The 21611-nt window shown below is 49.7% G+C and overlaps 1 protein-coding gene across 1 annotated transcript; it reads right to left on the bottom strand.

Moving 5' to 3' along the window:
- Window positions 1-1691: 1691 nt before the first annotated feature.
- CIB3 (calcium and integrin binding family member 3) lies at window positions 1692-15361 on the bottom strand. Its single transcript, XM_003915100.3, has 6 exons — window positions 14744-15361; window positions 14478-14512; window positions 11249-11360; window positions 9788-9935; window positions 6262-6457; window positions 1692-1810 (listed from the first exon to the last, which is right to left on the bottom strand). The coding sequence occupies exons 1-6, from the start codon at window positions 14792-14794 to the stop codon at window positions 1789-1791; spliced, it is 564 nt and encodes a 187-aa protein (XP_003915149.1). The 5' UTR covers window positions 14795-15361; the 3' UTR covers window positions 1692-1788.
- Between the last annotated feature and the right edge of the window lie 6250 nt (window positions 15362-21611).

Genomic DNA, 21611 nt, shown 5'->3' with positions numbered 1-21611 from the left:
GTCTCCCAGGCTGGAGTGCAGTGGCGCGGTCTCGGCTCACTGCAAGCTCCGCCTCCCGGGTTCACGCCATTCTCCCGCCTCAGCCTCCCAAGTAGCTGGGACTACAGGCGCCCGCCACCACGCCCGGCTAGTTTTTTGTATTTTTAGTAGAGACGGGGTTTCACCATGTTAGCCAGGATAGTCTCGATCTCCTGACCTCGTGATCCATCCGCCTCGGCCTCCCAAAGTGCTGGGATTACAGGTTTGAGCCACCGCGCCCGGCCTTTCTTTTTTCTTTTTCTTTTTTCTTTCTTTTTTTTTTTTTGAGACAGAGTCTTAGTCTGTCGCCCAGGCTGAAGTGCAGTGGTTCGATCTCGGTTCACTGAAACCTCTGCCTCCTGGTTCAATCGATTCTCCTGCCTCAGCCTCCTGAGTAGTTGGGACTACAGGCATGCACTACCACATCCAGTTAATTTTTGTATTTTTGGTAGAGACAGGGTTTCACCATGCTGCCCAGGCTGGTCTCAAATCCCGGGCTCAGGGGCTCTGCCCATCTCAGCCTCCCAAAGTGCTGGGATTACAGGCATGAGCCACTGTGCCTGGCTCCATTTTTTTTTTTTTTTTTTTTTTTGCAGAGTCTCGCTCTGTTGCCCAGGCTGGAGTGCAGTAGCACGATCTCCAATCACTACGATTTCCCTCTCCTGGGCTCAAGCGATCCTCCCACCTCAGCCTCCCAAATAGCTGGGACTACAGGCGTGCACCACCACACCCAGCTAATGTTTGTATTTTTGCTAGAGACGGGACTTCACCATGTTGCCAAGGCTGGTCTCGAATTCCTGGGCTCAGACAATCTGCCCGCCTCGGCCTCCCCAAATGCTGGGGTTACAGGCTTGAGCCACCGTGCCCGGCCCAGTAGCTGCTTAATGTATTAGGGGTTTAGGATGGGAGTGAGCTCTCTAGACATGACATACCGTACAATGGAGGTGTCTGGGAAGGTCCCTAGGGGCTGCTCTTGGCTGCAGGAGTAACTACTCCTTGGACTGACTGGGGCATAGATGGAGGCCCTGGGGCAACCTGAGGTGGAGGGGGTGTGGGGTTCCCCAAATGTACAAGGTTCAGACATCTGGGATCCGGTATGAGGTGTACCTGGGTTCAAGCCCACCCCTGCAAATGACTTGTGGGGTGGCCTTAAGCAAGTCACTCTGCTGCCTCCAAATGAGGGCGGGATCCTCAGCCAACCCTGCAGGGATGTCATGGCAGGGGTCAAAATCACGTTAGGGGGCAGATGCATCATAAACTGTAAAGTGCAGTAGCCACCTCAGTGAATGACATTCCCATCCCTCCCAATCAGAGGTCTTCTCTTGGCAGCTCTAATGAATCAGCCCGGGAGTAAAAGTTTCAGTCCCTTCGATGACTCAGGGCAGTCAAGGGTGAGGTTTGGCCTTTGGGGTGGGAACCCTGGGGTAGACATGGACAGCATGGGCCCGATCTCCCCACCTCATCCCCACCACGGACACCCATAACAAGGCATGTCCAGCCTTCACAGTGAGGACGATCTAGGAGTCACCCCTTCCTTGCACAAACAGGGAGATCGTGGCTCAGAGAGGGTGTGGCCACACTCAGGGTCACACAGCAAAGTCAAAGATAAGATTCTAGACTGCCTCCCTCCTGTCTTCCAGTTTTAAGGTGGAAAAATGTGTCCTCCCAGCAGGTGTGACTCAGCGACTTGTGTTTATTCTTAGAAACCAGAGTCCACAGTGGGTGAGGGGTCACCCCGCTCTCCTATAGCCCGGCTTCTCTGTGGTGCCATCAGATTCGGATGTGGAAGGTGCTGTGTGTAGAGAGAAAAAGAATCAATGCCTTCAAGGAGTGGACAACCGCTTTTCCTCCTCCCCCTCAACACGCTCACGGCAATTCCCTGGGCCAGGTAGGAAGGATGCCGTGTGGACCTCTCAAACAACCCTAGGCCGGGGGACCCCCACAGGGGTTGAGAGCACGTGCCTTTACTTTTTAAATTTTTTGTTGTTGTTTTTGAGACGGGATCTCGCTCTGTTGCCCAGGCTGGAGTGCAGTGGTGTGATCTCAGCTCACTGCAACCTCTGCCTCCTGGATTCAAGTGGTTCTCATGCCTCAGCCTCCCGGGTAGCTGGGATTACAGGTGCATGCCACCATGCCCAGTTAATTTTTCTATTTTTTTTTTTTTTTTTAATTCTTTTTTTTGAGACGGAGTCTCGCTCTGTCACCCAGGCTGGAGTGCAGTGGCCGGATCTCGGCTCACAGCAAGCTCCGCCTCCCGGGTTCACGCCATTCTCCTGCCTTAGCCTCCCGAGTAGCTGGGACTACAGGCGCCCGCCACCTTGCCCGGCTAGTTTTTTGTATTTTTTAGTAGAGACGGGGTTTCACGTGTTAGCCAGGATGGTCTCGATCTCCTGACCTCGTGATCCACCCGTCTCGGCCTCCCAAAGTGCTGGGATTACAGGCTTGAGCCACCGCGCCCGGCCAATTTTTCTATTTTCAGTAGAGACGGGGTTTCACCATATTGGCCAGGCTGGTCTTGAACTCCTGATCTCAAGTGATCTGCCCACCTCGGCCTCCCAAAGTGTTGGGATTACAGGTGTGAGCCACTGTGCCCAGCCTTTTTTCTTTTTCTTTTTTTTCTTTTCCTTTTTTTTCCTTTTTAAAAAAATTTTCTTTTGGGGGGGTGGGGGGAAGATAGTCTCACTGTGTCGCCCAGGCTGGAGTACAGTGGTGTGATCTCGGCTCACTGCCACCTCCAATGCCCAGGGTTCAAGCGATTCTTCTGCCTCAGTCTCCCAAGTAGCTGGGATTATAGGCGCCCGCCACCACGCCTGGCTAATTTTTGTATTTTTAGTAGAGACGGGGTTTCACCACGTTCGCCAGGCTGGCCTCAAACTCCTGACGTCATGTGATCCGCCCGTTTTGGCCTCCCAAAGTGCTGGAATTACATGAGTCATCATGCCTGGCCTTTTAAAAATTTTTTGAGACAGGATCTCACTCTGTCTCCCAGGCTGGAGTGCAGCGCCTCAATCACTGCTCACTGCAGCCTCCACCTCCTTGGGCTCAGGCGATTCTCCCACTTCAGCCTCCCGAGTAGTTGGGACCACAGGCGTGCACCACCATTGACAGCTAATTTTTGTTGTTGTTGTTTGTTTGTAGAGATGGGGTTTCACCATGTTGTCCAGGCTGGTCTTGAACTCCTATGCTCAAGCGATCCACCCACCTTAGCCTCCCAAAGTGCTAGGATTACAGGCATGAACCACCACACCCTGCCATATGATATAAAGTTTCAAATAGCTAGAAGGAGGATACTGAATGTTCTCAACACAAAGAAATAATACACATTTGAGACGATGGATATGCTAATGACCCTGATCTGTTCATCATACATTGTATGTATTGAAACCATTATGTGGCCTGGCGCAGTGACTCACCCCTGTAATCTCAGGACTTTGGGAGGCCAAGGCAGGAGGATCAGTTGAGGCCAGGAGTTTGCGAACAGCCTGGGCAACCAAGCAAGACCTTGTCTCCACAAAAAAAAAAAAAAAAAAAAAGGTTTTTAATTAGCTAGGCATGGTGGTGTGTGCCTGTAGTCCCAGCTACTCCAGAGGCTGAGTTGGGAGGATTGCTCTTGAGCCCAAGAGGTAGAGGCTGCAGTGAGCTGTGATTGTGCCACTGCACTCCAGCCTGGGCAACAGAGTGAGACCCTATCTCAACATTTTCAGCACCGTCTCAGGTTATAGATAAAAACAAAAACAGGCCGATCATGATGGCTCACACCTGTAATCTCAGCACTTTGGGAGGCCGAGGTGGGCAGATCACCTGAGGTCAGGAGTTCAAGATCAGCCTGGCCAACATGGCGAAACCCCATCTCTACTAAAAAACACAAGAATTAACCGGGCTGGTGGTGGGCGCCTGTCATCCCAGATACTCAGGAGGCTGAGGCAGGGAGAATTGCTTGAACCTGGGAGGTAGAGGTTGCTGTGAGCCAAGATAGCGCCACTGTACTCCATCCTGGGTGACAGAGCGAGACTCTGTCTCAAAAAAAAAAAAAATTAATTAATTAATTAATAAAATAAACAAAATTAGCCAGGCACAGTGGCACGTACCTGTAGTACCAGCTACTTTTTTTTTTTTTTTTTTTTTTTTTTTTTTTGAGACAGAGTCTTGCTCAAGCTGGAGTACAGTGGCGCAATCTTGGCTCACTGCAACCTCCACCTCCCAGGTTTGGGTTGAAGTGATTCTCCTGCCTCAGCCACCCAAGTAGCTGGGACTAGAGGTGTGCCCCAGCATGCCCAGGCTAATTTTTGTATTTTTAGTAGAGACTACTGCCTCAGCCTCCTAAAATGCTGGGATTACAGGTGTGAGCCACTGGGCTCAGCCCTATAGTCCCAGCTACTTGGGAAGCTGAGGTGGGAGGATCTCTTGAGCCTAGGAGTTGGAATCTGCAGTGAGCCGACTGCACCATGCACTGCAGTCTGGGTCACAGAGTGAGACCCTGTCTCAAAACAAACAGGCCGGGCAAGGTGGCTCATGTTTGTACTCCCAGCAGTCCGGGAGGCCAGAGTGGGTGGATCACTTGAGGTCAGGAGTTCAAGACCAGCCTGGCCAATATGACAAAACCCTGTCTCTACTAAAAATACAAAAATTAGCTGGGTGTGGTGTCACATGCCTGTAATCCCAGCTACTCGGGAGGCAGAGGCAGGAGAATCACTTGAACCCCGGAGGCGGAGGTTGCAGTGAGCTGAGATCGCACCACTGCACTCCAGCCTGGGCAACAGAGCAAGACTCCATCTCAAAACAAAACAAACAAAAAGGAACATCACTGTGTACCCCATGAATATGTACAATCATTATTTGTCAATTCAAAAAATAAAAAATAAAGTGAAATTTTAAAATTATAAAATAATAGTAGCAGCAACAGCAATTTATTAAACACCTATTGTGTGCCAGGAGCTGTGCTGAATTTTCTCCATATATTAATTTGGGGTTCAGCAAACCTTTTTCTGTAAATGGCCAAATAGTTGATGTTTTCAACTTTACACCATGACGCAACTCTGTTGTTGAAGCACACAAGCAGCCATAGACAAAATGTACACAAACGGGTGTGGCTGTGTGCCAATAAAACTTTATTGATGGGCCAGGCGAGGTGGTTCACGCCTGTAATCCCAGCACTTTGGGAGGCGGAGGCAGGCAGATCACGAGGTCAGGAGATTGAGGCCATGTTGGCTAACACGGTGAAACCCCATCTCTACTAAAAATACAAAAATAAATTAGCCGGGCGTGGTGGCAGGCGCCTGTAGTCCCAGTTACTCGGGAGGCTGAGGCAGCAGAATGGCGTGAACCCAGGAGGCGGAGCTTGCAGTGAGCCGAGATTGCACCACTGCGCTCCAGCCTGGGCTACAAAATGAGACTCCGTCTCAAAAGAAAAAAAAAACTTTATTGATGGACACAGAAATTTGAATTTCGTATCACTGTCATGTGTCATGGAATAATCTTTTTTAAATTTTTTTAAAAAAATTTAAATGTATTTATTTTTGAGACAGAATCTCACTCTGTGACCCAGGCTGGAGTGCATGGCACAATCAGAGCTCACTGCAGCCTTCACCTCCTCGGCTCAAGCAATCCTCCCACCTCAGCCTCCCAAGTAGCTGGGACTACAGGCATGCACCACCACACCTGGCTATTTATTTATTTATTTGTAGATATGGACTCTCCTTATGTTCCCCAGGTTGGTCTCAAGCTCCGGGGCTCAAGAGGTCCTCCCCACTTAGCCTCCCAAAGTGCTGGGATTAAAGGCATGAACCACCCCACCTGGTTGGAATATTATTATTCTTTTATTGTTTTTCAATCTTTTGAAAATATAAAAGCCATCCTTAGCTCACAGGAGGTACAAAAACAGGCTTTGGGTCAGATTGGCCTATTGGCCATACTTTGCCCTGCAGTGGGGGCTGATTTTCCCCAAAGGCTGCCAAGTACAGTTGCACAGTCTGTTCACTGCAAACTGTTGAGGCAATAAAGGCTGAAGTCCAGCCATATTCTGCTTGCTGAAAGAGGTGCATCCACCCGCAGGAGGTGCCCAGGGGGGTCCCTAATTATCCCCATTTTACAGATGCAAGGACTGAGATCAGGGAAATTGAGAAAGTCCCCCAAGGTCACAAAAGAATGCATAGAGGAATTTTCGGAAACAGAGTCTGTGAACCGTCTCCATAAGAGCCCCTTCAGATGTGCAAATGGACTGTGGGTGGTGGTGGAGAGCATCACCTGAGGAAGTCTGGTGCCCGGAGGATCATGTTCCGGAAGTCTTCCAGGGACAGCCGACCATCATGGTCTCCATCAGCCTCATCCAGCACCTTCTCACACACCAGGCTCACCTCCTCGGCGCTCAGCTCCCCCCGAGTCAGTTTGGTCACCGTCTGCTCCAGGTCCCACGCACAAATGTAGTCGTCGTTGTTAAAATCTGCAGAGCAGGATGGATGGGGAGTGACAGCAGGTGGCAGGCGGGCTGGGCCGGCTGTGGGCACATACTGTGCCTGTGTTACAAGGTCGGGCACGGTGGCTCACACCTGTAATCTCAGCACTTTGAGAGGCTGAGGCGAGAACACCTGAGGTCAGGAGTTCGAGACCAGCCTGGCCAATATGGTGAAACCCCGTCTCTACTAAAAATACAAAAATTACCCAGGTGTGGTGACATGCACCTGTAATCCCAGCTACTTGGGAGGCTGAGGCAGAAGAATCACTTGAGCCCGGGAGGTGGAGGTTGCAGTGAGCCGATATCTCACCACTGTATTCCAGCCTGGACAGCAAGAGTGAAACTCCGTCTCAAAAAAAAAAAAAAAAGAGGAACTGAGGCCCTGGGAGGGCACCCAAGACCTTGTTGTAAAATCTGGAACTTTCCTTAAAATTGGGCAGGGACTTGCTGGGAGTTCATTCATTCATTCAACAAGTACTTATGTGACAACTTTTTCATTCGTTCTTTTTTTTTTTTCTTTGAGATGGAGTCTCGCTCTGTTGCCCAGGCTGGAGTGCAGTGGCGCAATCTCGGCTCAGCAACCTCCACCTCCCGGGTTCAAGCAATTCTCCTGCCTCAGCCTCCCAAGTAACTGGGATTACAGGTGCCTGCCACCACACCCGGCTAAATTTTGTATTTTTAATAGAGAGGGGATTCCCCATGTTGGCCAGGCTGGTCTCAAATTCCTGACCTCAGGTGATCCACCCACCTTAGCCTCCCAAAGTGCTGGGGTTACAGGTGGGAGCCACTGCACCCTGCCTGATTCATTCATTTTTACAAGTATTGAGTGCCTGCTGGGTGCTAGGCACTATAATAACTTTTTTTTTTTTTTTTTTTTTTTTTTTTGAGACGGAGTCTTGCTCTGTCCCCCTGGCTGGAGTGCCGTGGCACGATCTCGGCTCACTGCAAGCTCCGCCTCCCGGGTTCCTGCCATTCTCCTGCCTCAGCCTCCCAAGTAGCTGGGACTACAGGCACCTGCCACCGCGCCCGGCTAATTTTTTCTATTTTTAGTAGAGACGGGGTTTCACCATGGTCTCGATCTCCTGACCTTGTGATCCGCCCGCCTCGGCCTCCCAAAGTGCTGGGATTACAGGCGTGAGCCACCGCGCCCGGCTATAATAACTTTTTTATTCACTCATACAAGTATTTATTGAGCATCCGCTATGTGTCAGGCATCACAGTAACTGACTTTCATTCATTCACTCACTCAACAAGTATTTATTGAGTGCAATTTTCATTCATTCACTCACTTAACAAGTATTTATTGAGTACCTACTGTGTCCTGGCACTGTGATAATAATGTTTCATTTGCTCATTCGAAAAATAGTTATCGGCCCGGCGCAGTTGCTCATGCCTGTAATCCCAGCACTTTGGGAGGTTGAGATGGGTGGATCACCTGAGGTCAGGAGTTCCAGGCCAGCCTGGCCAACACGGTGAAACCCCATCTCTACTAAAAGTACAAAAATTAGCAGGGCATGGTGTGGGTGCCTGTAATCCCAGCTACTAGGTAGGCTGAGGCAGGAGAATCGCTTGAACCTGGGAGGCGGAGGTTGCAGTGATCTGAGATCATGCCATTGCACTCCAGCCTGGGCGACAAGAGCGAGACTCTGTCTCAGTAAAAAATAAATAAATAAATAAAAAATAGTTATTGAGTGCCTACTATGTGCCAGACACTGTAAGAGCTCTTTCATTCATTTATTCAAGTATTTATTGAACACCTACTATGTATCGAGCACCATGATAGCTGTTTTTCATTCATTCACTCACTCAACAAGTATTTATTGAGTGTCTATTGTGTGCCCGGCACTCTGATAACTTTTTCATTCATTCATTCATTCATGCAACAAGTATTTATTGAGCACCTACTATGTGTTGGGCAACATGATAACTATTTTTCATGTACTCACTCAAAAAGTATTATGGTGGCAGGGCACGGTGGCTCATGCCTGTAAGCCTGCCACTTTGGGAAGCTGGGGTGGGTGGATCACTTGAGGTCAGGAGTTCAAGACCAGCCTGGCCAACATGGTAAACCCCATCTCTACTAAAAATATAAAAAATTTGGCTGGGTGCAGTGGCTCATGCCTGTAATCTCAGTACTTTGGGAGGCCGAGGTGGGTGGATCACCTGAGGTCAGGAGTTCGAGACCAGTCTGGCCAACATGGTGAAACCCCATCTCTACTAAAAATACAAAAAATTAGTCAGGCATGGTGGCAGGTGCCTGTAATCAATCTCAGCTACTCAGGAGGCTGAGGCAGGAGAATTGCTTGAACCCAGAAGACGGAGGTTGCAGTGAGCTGAGATCGCGTTACTGCACTCCAGTCTGGGGGACAGAGCAAGACTTTGTCTCAAAAAAACAAAAGCAAAAAACAAAACAAAACGAAACAAAAAACCAAGTATTTATTGAGTGCACACAAGGTGCCAGGCACTAAGATAACTGTTTTTCTTTCATTCAGTCATTCAACAAATATTTACTGAGCCAGGCTCAGAAGACAGATGGTGAGCAAAATAGATACTGTCAGTACCTTTGAATCTTCTCAGGGACAAAGTCAATAAGAAGTGAACAGGTCAAGGAACAAGAAATTAAGCAGCATTGCCTGGTGCTAGAAGAGAAATAGGATGGTGGGATAGGGGGATGAATGGGGAGAGGCCTACTTTCAACCTAGACTTCAAGGATAAGAAGGAGCCAGGGGATCTGGACGCGGTGGCTCATGCCTGTAATCCCAGCACTTTAGGAGGCCGAGGCGGGCGGATCACCTGAGGTCAAGAGTTCGAGACCAGCCTGGCCAACACGGCGAAACCCCATCTCTGCTAAAAATACAAAAATTAGCCGGGTGTGATGGCATGTGCCTGTAATCCCAGCTACTCAGAAGGCTGAGGCATGAGAATCACTCGAACCTCAGAGGCGGAGGTTGCAGTGAGTCAAGATTGAGTCACTGCACTCTAGCCTGGGCAAAAAGAGCGAAATTCCATCTCAAAAAAATAAAAAATAAAAAAAAATAAGTAAATAAGGAGCCAGGCGAAAGGTGTTCTAGGCAGAGGGTTCAGCAGAGGCAAAGGCCCAGAGGCCGAAGACTGTGTTTCAGGAACAACAAGGCCCGTGTGGGCTCGAATAGAGTTAGCAAATAAATGAGCTGGGGAGGCACTGGAGTCGGGTAGAGGACAGGGTCACGCAGGGCCTCAAAACCTCTGGGGAGACATTTGTGATGTGGGTGCCACCCACCCAGTTTCCACTCCCCATCCCATCCCCATGCTCCCCAACCCCCGGGGCCATGCACACACCATAAATTTTAAAAGCATAGTAAGCCTTGAGGTCGCGGGGAGCCATTTCACTCATCACAGAAAACATGTCCAAAAAGTTATCCAGGGTCATGTGGCCATCCCCATCCTCAGAGAAGACCTGGGCAATCCTCTGGCGGAACGGGTTGTCCTGGGGAGAGAAAGGAAGCTGGGAGGCCACCCTCCGACCCCCAGGATATCTGGGGGTCCATGTGGTCTCACTCTGAGCACCCACTTTCTGGGAGTCTCCAAGTATTCTCCATCAAGACCCACTCCCTTCCATGGTCCCTGGACAGGACTTTGGACAACTCCACCCTCTGCCCCTGTGGTCTGAGCAACGTTGACCCCACTTCCAGCTCTTGGAGCAGCCATGTGACCCAGGCAAGGCCAATCAGAGAGTTCCATTCACCTCGCAACAGTGATTGACTCTGGGATGGGCATGTGACTCAAGCTAGCCAATCAGAGACTGCCCTGGGACATTTTTCTAAAAAATTGGGAGGGAGAGGACCTCATTACTGCTGCTTGCAAAGCTCACAGAAGCTAAAGCTGAGTGGCTGAGAGGTCCTTTCACAACCTCAAGAGGAGAGGCTGCCTTAGACTGAAACCTCTTCCCAGAAGGAGCCGAGAGATGGGGGGAGATTCCTGAGCACATCATCAGAGGCCCTGGTTCCAGCCATACCTGACACTGTCCCTGCCTCTGGATTTTTTTGTTGTTGTTCAGGGGCAATCCATTCTGATTCAATCCATTCTGTCCCTCTCAAATAAGGTTTTTGTCACTTGCAATAAAATCAACCCTAGTCACAGTCAGTTACTCAACCCGCAAGTTCCCTTGGATGCACAAACCATGTGTCAAACATCCTGCTGAAAAAAATCTGCATTTAGCAGCTCCTGTTGCAAGAAGAACTAACGTTCTCTGAGTACTTGACACAAAACACACCCTGTACTGAGTTTGTTACCTGTATTATCTCATTTCATTCTCCCAGTTCTGAGTTTTTTGAGACTCAGTCTCACTCTGTCGCCCAGGCTGCAGTACTATGGCTAGATCTCTGCTCACTACAACCTCCACCTCCCGAGTTCAAGCAATTCTCCTGCCTCAGTCTCTCTAGTAGCTGAGATTACAGGCGTGTGCTACCACGTCCAGCTAATTTTTGTATTTTTAGTAGAGACAGGGTTTCACCATGTTGGCCAGACTGGTCTCAAACTCCTGACCTCAGGTGATCCACTTGCCTCAGCCTCCCAAAGTGCTGGGATTACAGGCTTGAGCCACCACGCCAGTCAACTCTGGGTTTTAACCCTGTCTCTGTGACATTGTAGCTGTGTGACCATGAACAAGTGTCTTAACCTCTCTGAGCCTCAGTTTTCTTATCTGTAAAATGGGGATAACTGCAGCACTGACCTCGGAGGAATGCAACGAGAGACATCTCTACTATTTTTTCCCCTGTCTGTCCCATGGCCTGGGTGTACCTTCAGCTCGGGCATGCTGCCAATGAGCTCGTAGGGCACCTTCACGTCGGGGCAGGTGGTATAGTCGAGGGGCACGAGCTGCGGGGCCAGGTCCTGGTAGCGATAGAAGAGCCTGATGTGGGGAGGAAAAAGCTGGGAAAGGCTGGGAGCAGGGAGCAGGCAAGAGGCTTGTCCCTTCTTTGTTTTTTGAGACGGAGTCTCGGTCTGTCGCCCAGGCTGGAGTGCAGTGGCACAATCTCAGCTCACTGTAACGTCTGCCTCCCAGGTTCAAGCAATTCTCCTGCCTCAGCCTCCTGAGTAGCTGGGATTGCAGGCACACCCTGCCACGCCCAGCTAATTTTTTTGTATTTTTAGTAGAAACAGTGTTTCACCATGTTAGTCAGGCTGGTCTCAAACTCCTGACCTCAGATGATCCACCTGCCTCGGCCTCCCAAAGTGCTGGGGTTACAGGCGTGAGCTACCGCACCCAGCCAAGTCCCTTCTCTTTCACATTCACAGCTGCTCACTGCACACCGAGGGATACTGTGTCCCCAAGAACCTTCAGCCCTGGGCCTGGACCTCAAGCATACAGAGCCCGACACAGGCACCCCTACCTCCCTGGGGGCAGGGCCAAGGTGCAGAGAGGGCCACAGGACAAAGGGAGACTGGACTGGGGAAAGGAAGCTAGGGAAAAGGGGGTTCCTGGAAAAGGGGACATTGGTGCTGGGCTTTGAAGCATGAGTAGGAGTTTATAAGGCAGATGGAGTTGGGAGAAGGGAGGGTGCTTATGGCCAGATCACAGCAAGCATTCAGAGAATCCTCTATAATCCATACATCTCTGGATATCGTCATGTTATCAGCAAGACCCTGCCTCCAAAGATACCTTCACTTTCATACCTTCCGTTCCTCTCCTCATAATGGGAGGAAGGGGCTGGGTGCCGTGGTTCACACCTATAATCCCAGCACTTTGGGAGGCTGAAGTGGGCGGATCATCAGAGGTCAGGAATTCGAGACCAGCCTGGCCAACATGGTGAAGCCCCATCTCTACTAAAAATACAAAAAAGTAGCTGGGCATGGCGGCAGGCACCTGTAATCCCAGTTACTTGGGAGGCTGAGGCAGGAGAATCACTTGAACCCGGGAGGAGGAGGTTGCAGTGAGCCGAGATCATGCCACTGTACTCCAGCCTGGGCAACAAGAATGAGACTCCATCTCAAAAAAAAAAAAGGCGAGGATGGTTTCCTCAAATGGGTCAGAGCAGAGACAAACAGCTAATATTCACATTTTTCTAAAGGGCAGACAAAAGGCATTTTGCAAATAACTGAATACCGCACACACTGTCTAGATTGTAAGGCCAGTCAGTTCTCCACTCAGATGCCCTCACCTGGTGACACCATACCTTCATTAGGGCATGCTGAACAGCAGCCTTGCAGAGACCATCCTCGGTGGGTCTGAGGTTCCCAAGCTGCTAGGGACTCTCTCTGAGAGAGACACGAGTCCCTGGGTCATATGATGACTAGGAACTCAATGAAGGTAGGGTGGGGAGACCTAGAACTTCCCTTCTGACCACTCAGTTCCCTGTCGGGGTCCCCTCAGGGAATACCCTGGGTTTAGGTTTCTGTATGGCTCTCAGCAAGTTCCTCTCCCGCTCTGTGCCTTGGTTATTCTATCTGATAAGCAAGAAGCTTGGGACAGACGAAATGTCAGCCTTCAACCGCCTTGGGGCTCTGTGCATCTACCCTTCAGCCTGGGGTCAGCCCCGCCCTGCCTGAGCCTCAGTTTCCCCATCAGTAATTTGATCATGATGGCCAAGGTGACCCTGCAAGCTGTCCTCACCCAGACAATGGGGCTCACGAGTAAAAGGTGTGGCCATCAATAATGGATGTCCTGTTACTACACAATTGGGGCCTTGGCCCCGATCACACTGCAGCCGAACCCTGGCCAGCTTGGGTTTCACAGCTCCAAGTTCATGGGCCGGGGCCTCTGGACAATGGCCCCACAGGCCAAGTGATGATACGGGATTCTCATCTGTGCCCATCGTGCTCGGTCACACCAGGGACCTGCAGCAGCCTTGGGCCACCTCCCCATACCCTCACCTTAATGCCAAGCCCGCAACCCAGAGTGGGCTCTGGACTTTGCACCTGGGCTCCCAGCCTCAAGTCCCAGTCTCAGGAGAATCTTTATCTTTCATTTTGTTTTTCTGAGACGCAGTCTCGTTCTGTCACCCAGGCTGGAGTGCAGTGGCGTGATCTCGGCTCACTGCAACCTCCGCCTCCCAGGTTCAAGCAATTCTCCTGCCTCGGCCTCCCGAGTAGCGGGGATTACAGGCGCCCACCACCACGCCCAGCTGATTTTTGTATTATTAGTAGAGACGGGGTTTCACCGTGTTGGCCAGGCTGATCTTAAACTCCTGACCTCAGGTGATCCACCTGCCTTGTCCTCCCAAAGTACTGGGATTACAGGCATGAGCCACCGTGCCCAGCCTCAGGAGACTCTTTCTAACAAGCTGATGCTCTCTGCCCTGCTCATGCATGCTCCATGGCTCCCTGCCACCCTTGGGAGAAAGCCCAAGCTCATCAGCCTACAGACTGGGACAATATGACAAGATGTGACTTCTCAGCTTTTCCATCTCTGCCTCCATGCACTGACCACACCTGCCCCCCTTCCCCATTTGAGTCCCATCAAATTGGAAATACCAGTTGGGCATGGTGGCTCACACCTGTAATCCCAGCACTTTGGAAGGCTGAGGCAGGTGGATTACTTGAGCCCAGGGGTTTAAGACCAGCCTGGGCAACATAGTGAGACTCCCATCTCTACGAAAAAATACAAAAATGAGGTGCACATGGCGGCTTGCACCAGTGGTCCCAGCTACTTGAGAGGCTGAGGTGGGAGGATCACCTGATCTTCGGAGATCGAGGCTGCAATGAGCCGCGATTGCACTACTGCACTCCAGCCTAGGCAATAGAGACCTATCTCAAACAAAAAAGAAAAGAAGGAGGGGAGGGACGGAGGGAGGGGAATGAAAGATGAAAGAAAGAGAGAAAGAGAGAAAGGGAGAAAGGGAGGAAGGGAGGAAGGGAGGAGGGGGGAAGGGAGGAAGGGAAGAAGGGAAGAAGGGAAGAAGGACCACACACACACACACACACACACACACACACACACACACACACACACCCCAAATTGCAAATATCCTCCAGCAATGAATAGAAAGTTGTTTTTCCAGATCTTTTCTCTCCACCTCCCTGGACTGACCTCATGATCTCCTTCCTTGTGAAAAACGTGCAGTCCTGTGGAGAGAGGTGTTGTCTTAACCCAAACCCTGCCTCTGGGGCCTCCTCCCACAGCCTCCTCCCTCCACCCCACACTCACACAGATGGCCCAATGCTGCCACACACACAGCCGAATGAACCAGGAACCCAGGCAGACGGTACACCCGGATGAAGGGATTCTGTTCCCACTTCCCAGACCACGGAACCAAAGCTGTCAAACCCACTGAGGACCCCTCCTGACCCCTCTACCTGATACGCTTCCAGCTGCTCGTGTGTGAAGACTGTCTGCTTGTTGCCCATGGTGTGAACCACAGCTCAGACTCGGGGACGCACGCCGAAGGCTCCCAGCTTCCTTGGGGCCACACGGGTTGCCAGGCTGTTGTGTACCAGTGTCTGGGCAAATCTCCCTGCCCTGGCTGTCACCCGCCCACCCACGCCGTCACCCCCTGCTTGGTGAGACTCAGATTACAGCCAGGCTCTCTGGACAACAGCCTGCATGTGTCCATGGGTGAGGATAAGGGCTGTGGGACATCACAGAGAAGCCCTCAGTGGGGAGGCCACATCTGCCACCATCAGGTGAGGCTGGGGTTACGGGGCACACTCAAGAGACAGGCAGGGTACACGGAAGGGCTATGGGCACACTCCAGCTCAAATTCCAGCTCTCTGCCCACTAGCTGTGTGGCCCTGGGCAAGTCACCTGACTTCTCTGAACCTCATTCATGAGATGAAAATTACATTATACCTACCTCATATGGTCATTCTCAGGATCTGAGATATAAAAAAAAAAAAAAAGATTTTGGCTGGGTGAATTGGCTCATACCTGTAATCCTGGCACTTTGGGAGGCCGAAGCAGGTGGATCACCTGAGGTCAGAAGTTCAAGACCAGCCTGGCCAACACGGCGAAACCCCATCTCTACTAAAACTACAAAAATTAACCTGCTATTGTGGTGCATGCCTGTAATCCCAGCTACTCCAGAGGCTTAGGCAGGAGAATTGCTTGAACCCAGGAGGCGGAGGTTGCAGTGAGCCGAGATCACACCATTGCGCTCCAGCCTGGGCGACAGAGCGAGACTCCATCTCCAAAAAAAAACGGTTTTGGTTGGGTGAGGTGGCTCATACCTGCAATCCCAGCACTTTTGGAGTCAAAGCATGAGGTTCGCTTGACGCCAGGAGTTCAAGATCAGCTTGAGCAGCATGGCAAGGCCCTGTCTCTACTAAAAATACAAAAATTAGCTGGACGTGTTGGTTCATGCCTGTGGTCCCAGCTACTTGGGAGGCTGAGGCAGGAGGATTGCTTGAGCCCAGGAGTTTGAGGCTGTAGTGAGCCATGATTGCATCACTGCACTGGGAACATGAACAAGCTAGATGAAGTTCTGGGGTGTGCATTGACGTTATTATCATTATTTTATGATGTTTTATTTTTTTGAGACAGAATCTCACTCTGTTGCCCAGGTTGGAGTGCAGTGGCATGATCTTGACTCCCTGCAATCTCTGCTTCCTGGGCTCAAGCGATTCTCCTGCCTCAGCATCCCAGGTACCTGGGACCACAGGTGTGCACCACCATGCCAAGCTAATTTTTTGTTTGTTTGTTTGTTTTGTTTTTGTGGTTTTTTTTTTTTTGAGACTGAGTTTCGCTCTGTCGCCCAGGCTGGAGTGCAGTGGCGCAATCTTGGCTTACTGCAAGCTCCACCTCCCGGGTTCACGCCATTCTCCTGCCTCAGCCTCCCAAGTAGCTGGGACTACAGGCACCTGCCACCAAGCCCGGCTAATTTTTTTGTATTTTTAGTAGAGATGGGGTTGCACCGTGTTAGCCAGGATGGTCTTGATCTCCTGACCTCGTGATCCTCCCGCCTCGGCCTCCCAAAGTGCTGGGATTACAGGCATGAGCCACCACGCCCGGCCTGTTTTTTGTATTTTTTTGTAGACATGGGGTTTCACCATGTTTCCCAGGCTGGTCTTGAACTCCTGAGCTGAAGCAAATCTTGTGCCTCAGCCTCGCAAAGTGCTGGGATGACAATTGTTAGCCACCGTGCCCACCCTATTATTATTATCATGTTATGCTATGACTTGAAAAAAGTGATCCAAGGTTTAAGGTTGATAAACAGTGAATTAAATAACACCAGATAGAGTTCTTTGTTGCAGGAATTGTCAGAGCCTTTAATATTCTGCCAGGCACAGTGGTGCACACGTGTAATCCCAGCTACTCCAGAGGCTGCAGCAGGAGGATCCAGGAGTTCTGGGCGATGGTGCACTATGCTGATTGGATGTCCACACTCAGTTTGACATCAGTATGGTGGCCTCCCGGGAGCTGGGGACCACTGGGTTACCTAGGACAGGTGAACTGGCTCAGGTAAAAAATGGAGCAGGTCAAAACTCCTGTGCTGATCAGTAGTGGGATTGTGCCTATGAATAGCTACTGCACTCCAGCCTGGGCAACAGAGTGAGATTCCATCTCAAAAAAAAAAAAAAAAAAAAAAAAAAACCACACACACACAATTGACTGGGTGCGGTGGCTCACGCCTGTAATCCCAGCACTTTGGGAGGCCATGGCGGAAGGATTATTTGAGGTCAGGAGTTAGAGACCAGCCTGGTCAATGTGGCGAAAACTGTCTCTACTAAAATACAAAAATTAGCCAGGCATGGTGGCAGGCGCCTGTAATCCCAGCTACTTGGAAGGCTGAGGCAAAGAGAATTGTTTGAACCTGGAAGGCAGAGATTGCAGTGAGCTGAGATCACACCACTGCACTCCAGCCTCGGTGACAGAGTGAGACTCAGTCTCAAAAGAAAAAAAGATCGAGATCCTAGACTTTTTTTTTTTTTTTTTTTTTTTGAGATTGAGTCTCACTCTGTCACCCAGGCTGGAGTGCAGTGGCTCACTGCAGCCTCCACCTCCCAGGTTCAAATGATTCTCCTTGCCTCAGCCTCTGGAGTAGCTGGGATTATTACAGGTGCCTACTACCACACCTGGCTAAATTTTGTATTTTTAGTAGAGAAAGAGTTTCACTATGTTGGCCAGGCTGGTCTCAAACTCCTGACCTTAGGTGATCCGCCTGCCTCAGCCTCCCAAAGTGCTGGGATTACAAGCATGAACCACCATGCCCAGCCATTCAAGAATGACTTTTAAAAAATAAACGATATCAAGCGTTGGTGAGGGTATGGAGCAACTGGAACGCTCATACATTGCTGATGGTGATGCAAAATGGTATAGACACTCTGGAAAATAGGTTGGTTGGGCTTTTTAAATAGAATTAAACTTAACCTTACCACAAGACTCAGGGCCTGGTATGGTGGCTCATGCCTATAATCCCAGCACTTTGGGAGGACAAGGCAAGAGGATCGCTTTAGCCCAGGAGTTGGAGATGAGCCTAGGCAACATTGTGAAGCCCCATCTCTACAAAATATACAAAAATTAGCCAGGCATGGTGGCATCCAGCGACTTGGGAGGATTACTTGAGCTAGGGAGGTCGAGGATGCAGGGGCCTATGATCAATCCACTGCACTCCTCTCCAGCCTGGGAAACAGAGTGAGATCCTGTCTCAAAAAAAAGACTCTTGGTTGTTTACCCAAAGGAAATAAAAACCTATGTTCAACTGAGAGTGACCCCTAATGTAAACTATCCACTATCCACTGTGGGTGATAATGATGTATCAGTGTCAGTTCATCAATTGTAACAGACTAGCTACTGTCATGCACTTGCGCCTGGGGGATGTTGATTGTAGGGGAAGCTATACAAGTATGAAAGCAGCAGGTGTACGGGAAATCTCTGTACCTTCTGATCAATTTTGCTGTGAACCTAAGACTGCTCTAAAAAATAAAGTATAGGCTGGGTGCAGTGGCTCGCAACTGCAATCCTAGCACTTTGGGAGGCTAAGGCGGGTGGATCACTTGAGGTCAGGAGTTCGAGACCAGTCTGGCCAACGTGGTGAAACCCCGTCTCTACTGAAAATACAAAAAAAATTAGCTGGGCATGGTGGCTCATGCCTGTAATCCCAGCTACTCAGGAACCTGAGGCAGGAAAATGGCTTGAACCTGGGAGGCGGAGTTTGCAGTGAGCTGTGATCGTGTTGTTGCACTCCAGCCTCCAGCCTGGGCAACAGAGCAAAACTCTGTCTCAAAAAATAATAATAAATTAATTAATAAAGTATAATGTAAAAAAAAAAAATTTAACTGGTTCACACAAAAACCTGTCATGCCCACAGAATGGGATAAATGCTCAGATTCTCAAGTCATTTATATAAAATGGCATAATATTTGCATATGGCCTATGCACATCCTCCATGCACTTCATTTATTTATTTATTTATATTTTATTTTATTTTATTTTTTTGAGACGGGGTCTCGCTCTGTCACCCAGGCTGGAGTGCAGTGGCGCAATCTTGGCTCACTGCAACCTCCGCCTCCTGGGTTCAAGCAATTCTCCTGCCTCAGCCTCCGTAGTAGCTGGGATTACAGGTGCACACCACCCCGTCCGCTAATTTTTGTAGTTTTAGTAGAGACAGGGTTTTGCCTTGTTGGCCGGACTGGTCACGAACTCCTGACCTCAAGTAATCTGCCTACCTTGGCCTCTCAAAGTGCTGGGATTACATGAGCCACCATGCCCGGCCCTCCATATACTTTAAATTATCTCTAAATTACTTATAATATCTAATGAAATGTAAATGCTATATAAATAGTTGTTATACATTTTTATTTGTATTCTTTTATTGTTGAATCATTTTTATTTGATTCGTTCCAGGTATTTTCACTCAGTGGTTTATTGAATCCATGGGTAAGGAAACTGGATATGAAGGGCTAACTGTATTTGCAAATCATATATCTCATAAGGAACTACTATTCAGAATATATAAAGAACTCTTGGGGCCAGGCACGGTGGCTCACGCCTGTAATCCCAGCACTTTGGGAGAACGAGGTGGGTGGATCACCTGACATCAGGAGTTCGAGACCAGCCTGGCCAACCTAGTGAAACCCTGTCTCTACTAAAAATACAAAAAAATTAGCTGGATGTGGTGGTGAGCGCCTGTAGTCCCAGCTACTCGGGAGGCTGAGACAGGAGAATCACTTGAACCTGGGACAGGGAGGTTGCAGTAAGCTGAGATCATGCCATTGCACTCCAGCCTGGGCAATAAGAGCAAGACTATCTTGAAAAAGAAAAAAACAAAAAACAAAACCCACAATAAAAACTGAGAACTCTTACATCTCAAAAATAGAAAGAAAAATAACCCAAATAAAAACATTATGCTGATCAAGGTAACTTTTGTAAAAAAGAGAAAAGAAGAAAACAAAACCGTTACGTTGAGTGAAAGAAGCTAGATATCAACGGTCCCATATAGTGTGATTCTATTTACATGAAACGTGCATACCACCACACCTGGCTAATTTTTTAATTTTTTGTAGAGACGGGGTCTCACCATGTTGTTCAGACTCATCTCAAACTACTGGGCTCAACAGATCCTCCCACCTCACCCTCTCGAGTAGCTGGGACCACAGGTATGTGCCACCACACCGGCTAATTTTTGGTATTTTTTGTAGAGATGAGTTCTCAATATATTGCTCAAGCTGTTCTCAAACTTTTGGGCTCAAGTGATCCTCTTGCCTCAGCCTCCCAAAGTGCTCGGATTGCACACCAGGCCAGGTGTGAGTCAGCACACCCAGCCTGGCATAGAAAAATTAATTTTGGCCAGGTGAGGTGGCTCATGCCTGTAATCCCAGCATTTTGGGAGGCCAAGGTGGGTGGATCACCTGAGGTCAGGAGTTCAAGACCAGCCTGTCTAACATGGAGAACTCCTGTCTCTACTAAAAATATATAAATGAGCCGGGCGTGGTGGCGGGCGCCTGTAGTCCCAGCTACTTGGGAGGCTGAGGCAGGAGAATCGCTTGAACCCGTGAGGCAGAGGTTGCAGTGAGCTGAGATAGTGCCACTGAACTCCAGCCTGGGCCACAAAGCAAAAATCTGTCTCAAAAAATAAAAATTAATTTTATCTTTGTATGGATCAATTCCACCTTCATTACAATAAACCATCGGCAACAATACCCCTTGCAATATAGGATATAGAACATAGGATTGTAATAATAAGAATACTGCATGTCACTAACCATCAGGGAAATGCAAATCAAGCCCACAATGAGATATCACCTCACAACTGTCAAGATGGTGATTAAAAACATCAACAGGCCAGGTGCAGTGGCTCACGCCTGTAATCCCAGCACTCTGGGAGGCCAAGGCAGGAGGATCACGAGGTCAGGAGTTCAAGACCATCCTGGCTAACACCGTGAAACCCCATCTCTACTAAAAATACAAAAAATTAGCGGGGCCTGGTGGCACATGCCTCGAGTTCCAGCTACTCAGGAGGCTGAGGCAGGAGAATGGCGGAGGTTGCGGTGAGCCAAATCGTGCCTGAAGGGGGCTAGCCCCTCCACAACCTGTGGGTGTTTCTCGTCAGGTGGGACGAGAGACTGAGAAAAGAAATAAGAGACAGAAACAAAGTATAGAGAAAGAACAGTGGGCCCAGGGGACTGGCGCTCAGTATACAGAGGACCCGCGCCAGCACTGGTCTCTGAGTTCCCTCAGTATTTATTGATCACTATCTCTACCATCTCGGAGAGGGGGATGTGGCAGGACTATAGGGTAATGGTGGGGAGAGGGTCAGCAGGAAAACATGTGAGCAAAGATCTCTGTGTCATAAATAGGTTTAAGGAAAGGTGCTGTGCCTTGATGTGCACATAGGCCACATTTATGTTTGACTTTACACAAACATCTCGGTGCATTAAAAAGCAGTATTGCCACCAGCATGTCTCACCTCCAGCCATGAGGCGGTTTTCTCCTATCTCAGTAAATAGAACATACAATCGGGGCCTGGCGCGGTGGCTCAAGCCTGTAATCCCAGCACTTTGGGAGGCCGAGACAGGCGGATCACGAGGTCAGGAGATCGAGACCATCCTGGCTAACACGGTGAAACCCCGTTTCTACTAAAAAATACAAAAAAACTAGCCAGGCGCGGTGGCGGGCGCCTGTAGTCCCAGCTACTCGGGAGGCTGAGGCAGGAGAATGGCGTAAACCCAGGAGGCGGAGCTTGCAGTGAGCTGAGATCCGGCCACTGCACTCCAGCCTGGGCGGCAG

The sequence above is a fragment of the Papio anubis genome, chromosome 20 (assembly GCF_008728515.1).
Source record: "Papio anubis isolate 15944 chromosome 20, Panubis1.0, whole genome shotgun sequence".
NCBI lineage: Eukaryota > Metazoa > Chordata > Mammalia > Primates > Cercopithecidae > Papio > Papio anubis.
The sequence above is the reverse complement of the archived record's forward strand: the minus strand, read 5'-3'. Positions and strand labels throughout refer to the sequence as shown.